Here is a 3,698-nt window from a genome sequence, read left to right on the forward strand (position 1 = left end):
CTCAGCGCTCAATACAAAAGCCACAGTTCAATGAATGAACGAGTCCTTGTCTGAACATGAACTCCTCGTCAGGATCCGTGAAGCAAAAACAAACAGAAAAGAAACCGAGTGTGACTCATGGACGAGCGTTTTGATTCTCTGCAGTTCAGTTTTTGGGCTGGCTGTCAGAGGCCGGGAAGCTGATAAACAGTCACTCTCAGGACACACTGGACCTTTTCTACTGGACCGACCCGCAGGCCGACCAGTTGACCGCTGGGAGACGGTTCCACCTGTGGAGACACTACTACAGTATATCTACAATGCTGAAGAACGCCTTGGAAGAACCATGGCAGCTCCTCTTATTTACAGAGCTGCCTCCATGTATTTCTGTTTAACGATCAATAGAAACTTAAATAATGACTGTACATCCTTGTAGCTCACTTCACCTTCAGAGTCCTCTTTCCTAAAGTAGCTGCAGCATTGTCACATACAGCAGCCTGAACATCAGCAGAACCTCAAATGACATTATTGGATGTGGGATGCGACGCGGGATGCGATGCATTTCCTGTTGAGCTGTCGAACGACACTTGAGCATCTCTCACTAAGAATGGGAAATAATTGGAGAGATAAAGAGCTTTGAACTTGGTGCTGCAGAAGCAGTAGACCAACGGGTCCAGGAGGCAGTCCATGTAGGAGAGGACCATGAGGCCGTCGAAGGCCACGGCAGCTTTATCCTGATGGCGCTCGCTCAGGTCTTTGACCCGCGTGATCAGCAGAACCATCCTGGCCAAGGTGCAGGGGAGGAAGCAGACGGAGAAGACCACCATGACGGCGGTCACCAGAAAGACGGCTCTCCTCAGCTTGGTCCGATCCCCGACCGTCTTCTTCCTGAGCCGGTTGACGATGTGCACCGTGCAGTAGACCAGGATGATGAAGGGGATGACGATCTGGGTGAAGAAGACCACCTCTCGCAAACTGTCCACCACGTCCTTAAGGCAGAAAAAGGATCAACTTAATCATCACATACATCAGCAACAAATTCTCCTTCAGCCAGTCAGCAGTTTGACCACTGCTCTGAATCAGAGTGGAAGAAGTACTCAGACCCTTTACTTAACTAAAAACACCAATACAACAAAGTAAAAATACCCCAATCCTGCATTCAAACTCGTCCTTAAGTTAAAGTGCAGAGGTGTATTTAAAACCTTAGAAGTGGAAGAATAATGTCCCTCTGGCTGATGTTTTATTCTAAATAAAATCATCAGATAAGACTGAAGCAGCAGTGTGCAGGCTGCTTTTCACTGCTGCTCGAGCTGGAGCTGCTTTAACTCCTCAGTGTACTGTTTGGTACTTCAGTCCTCTTAAGTCCTCGTTAACTGTTCTGGATTTTCCTTGGAGGGGATGTCACTCTTTGGTGCAGCTGACTCATGGACATGTAAAACATGAGTGAGGAGACTCTAATCTGTAGCGGTTCAATGGTCGCGAGCCAGAAAGGTTGAAAATCGCTGGATTAATCATTATCAATGTGTATGTATTTCAAAGCCTGTAGCTGTCAGTACAACTATCACATGAATGGAGTGGAATAAAAAAACAACATTTCTCTGTGATATTGGCCCAGAAGCATAAAGTACATTAAAATGTAAAGTAAATGTACTTTATTCTCACTGCTGACAGGTTTATGTAAAATTACAGAAGAGTATTTGTGCTTCACTCTGCCAGTTAACCTACCAGTGAAACTAGCTGCAGTAAACTGATATAAAACCATCAGACAGGCTTCTGTCGTCTCCACCACGCTCTCATAATGAGGCGCCCTGCTGTGCATAGAGTCTTACATAATGTGTTAAGAAATAGCACCTTTTTTTGCTGTTTTGCTTTCAGCATGCACGTGTTTTTTCCAGACTGTGGCCCCATCATGTGGTACAGTCTGACACACTCCAGCTTTATCAATGCTGCGGGCCGTATCAGTGCAAAAATAGCTCAACTGAAGTGGACGAGATCGACCCCAGAGCTGCTCCGTCCGGGAGGACGGCACGGACCCACGTCCTTCATGCCGATGGTCTTAATCACATGCAGACGGTCAGTCATTACCTCTCAACCCTTCAGGCTGAGTAACTGTTTGCACACAGTAATCTTTGCGAAACTGACAGTGATTCAGCTTTTGATGTCACTTGTTGCTGAAACACTTTGTCATTTCTCCTCAATTCACGCACTATTCCATATATTCATGCTGAAAAACTACCAGCAAACTAGACTTGGAGGAGACATGCGTGAGCGAGAGCCAACAGAAATGAGACGTTCAGCGTGTAAACGTTACCTTAACCAGCGTGTCGTCATTAGTGGTCTTGTGGCTGTTGCAGCACTCGAAGGTTTTGAGCATGGTGGGAATGGTGAGAGGCAGGAGAAGCAGCCAGATGAGGATTGAGATCTGAGGTGACTTCTTGAGCGCTTTGAGGAGGTTCTTTCGACCGGGATGCACCACGTTGAAGTATCGATCGATGGAGGTGACGGTGAGGAAGGCGATGCTGGCCCCTCGGTTTAGAAACAGCATGAAGAGCATGGCTTTGCACACCGTGTCGTTCTCACTCCTCCTCTCTCCCTGGATGAAGTTGTATGCCTTTATGGGCAAACAGAAGAGCAGCAGGATGTCAGCCAGCACCAGGTTGAAGAGGAAGATGTTGTTGCTGTTGGATTTCCAGAATTTCAGCTTGAATATGAAGAGGTGGAGGACGGACGCGTTGAGAGGCAGAGCCAGGATGAAGATCACGATCATGACAGCTGCATAGAATTTATACAGCGCTCTGTTTGTGGCTTTGCAGTCCTCAATGAGTTGGTAAGTGGAGTTTTCCATTTTGAGCGGTCAAATACGCGTCCCTTCATAAACCGACAAGGAAATCAGTTCACACCCAGAGTCTCACCCTCCAAACAAACAGACAGAATCCCACCAAACGAGTCCTCTCGCTGTCTTCAGCTGCGATCCTCTGACAGCTCTAAGTTCTTCTTTCAGTCCTCGTGTGTGCTTCAGGTTTCCACACTCACTCAGGTTTCACGTCCTGTTCCGTGAGCGTCAGGTCTGGAAGTAGTTGTTGCCTCTGTGAGTTTGCCTTGCTGCTCAGCTCTGACTCGTAGCTCCGCCTTAAATAGCCTGAGGAGGTGAGTTGCCAGCTGCTTTCCCACTGTGGGACCAGTGGGGCGAAGCAGAGGCGAGACCAGTTGCATTAAATACAGATAGTGCGAGAGGAAACTAAGAGCGCTTCGACATCTAGATTACTTTTTGTGGTGATAAAGTGTGAGCAGCATGTTTAGCCCTGGAAAGCCCCAGTTTGACAGAGAAAGCAGGCAGGCAGTGATGGCAGGAGCTGATAGGACTGACAGACAGCCAACCAGGCGAGAGAAGTGATGTGGAAATATTTCACCTTCTTGCTGTTTCTGGCACAGACTGTGAGAAATACATGCTTTGCTCTTCTGAGGGTTCAGCGAATCCCAGAAGCTACTGTAGGACCTACTGTTTGTCATGACTGACAGCGTCCCAGTGTCCCAGCTCTGCGCTGCCCGCCTCCGTCTCTTTAGCAGATGCTAAACATGCTAAAAAGGGACATTCACAGAAAAGTGTCCTCAGAGTACGCAGATGTGGATCTCTGGGAACTGATGAGTGACTTACATGTAGGCAGGAGGAGGTGGACACAGTGCTGCTGTCAGTGCTTCCTGCTATGTAAGGACAAGTC

The 3,698-nt window shown here is 47.8% G+C and overlaps 1 protein-coding gene across 1 annotated transcript; it reads right to left on the reverse strand.

Moving 5' to 3' along the window:
* Window positions 1-494: 494 nt before the first annotated feature.
* Window positions 495-3,038, reverse strand: LOC139347865 (12-(S)-hydroxy-5,8,10,14-eicosatetraenoic acid receptor-like). The gene is made up of 2 exons (XM_070987698.1): window positions 2,291-3,038; window positions 495-968 (listed from the first exon to the last, which is right to left on the reverse strand). Exons 1-2 carry the CDS (start codon window positions 2,822-2,824, stop codon window positions 495-497), a joined length of 1,008 nt encoding a protein of 335 aa, XP_070843799.1. The 5' UTR covers window positions 2,825-3,038.
* Window positions 3,039-3,698: the final 660 nt, after the last annotated feature.

Source organism: Chaetodon trifascialis, chromosome 19 (assembly GCF_039877785.1).
Source record: "Chaetodon trifascialis isolate fChaTrf1 chromosome 19, fChaTrf1.hap1, whole genome shotgun sequence".
Lineage (NCBI taxonomy): Eukaryota > Metazoa > Chordata > Actinopteri > Chaetodontiformes > Chaetodontidae > Chaetodon > Chaetodon trifascialis.

Bases quoted from the DNA above. Each gene is read 5' to 3' on its own strand.
- LOC139347865 (XM_070987698.1), bottom strand. From the start codon at position 2,824: ATGGAAAACTCCACTTACCAACTCATTGAGGACTGCAAAGCCACAAAC. The intron at 969-2,290 runs GTAACGTTTACA...TTCTGCCTTAAG, and splicing joins ATGACGACACGCTGGTTAAG to GACGTGGTGGACAGTTTGCG.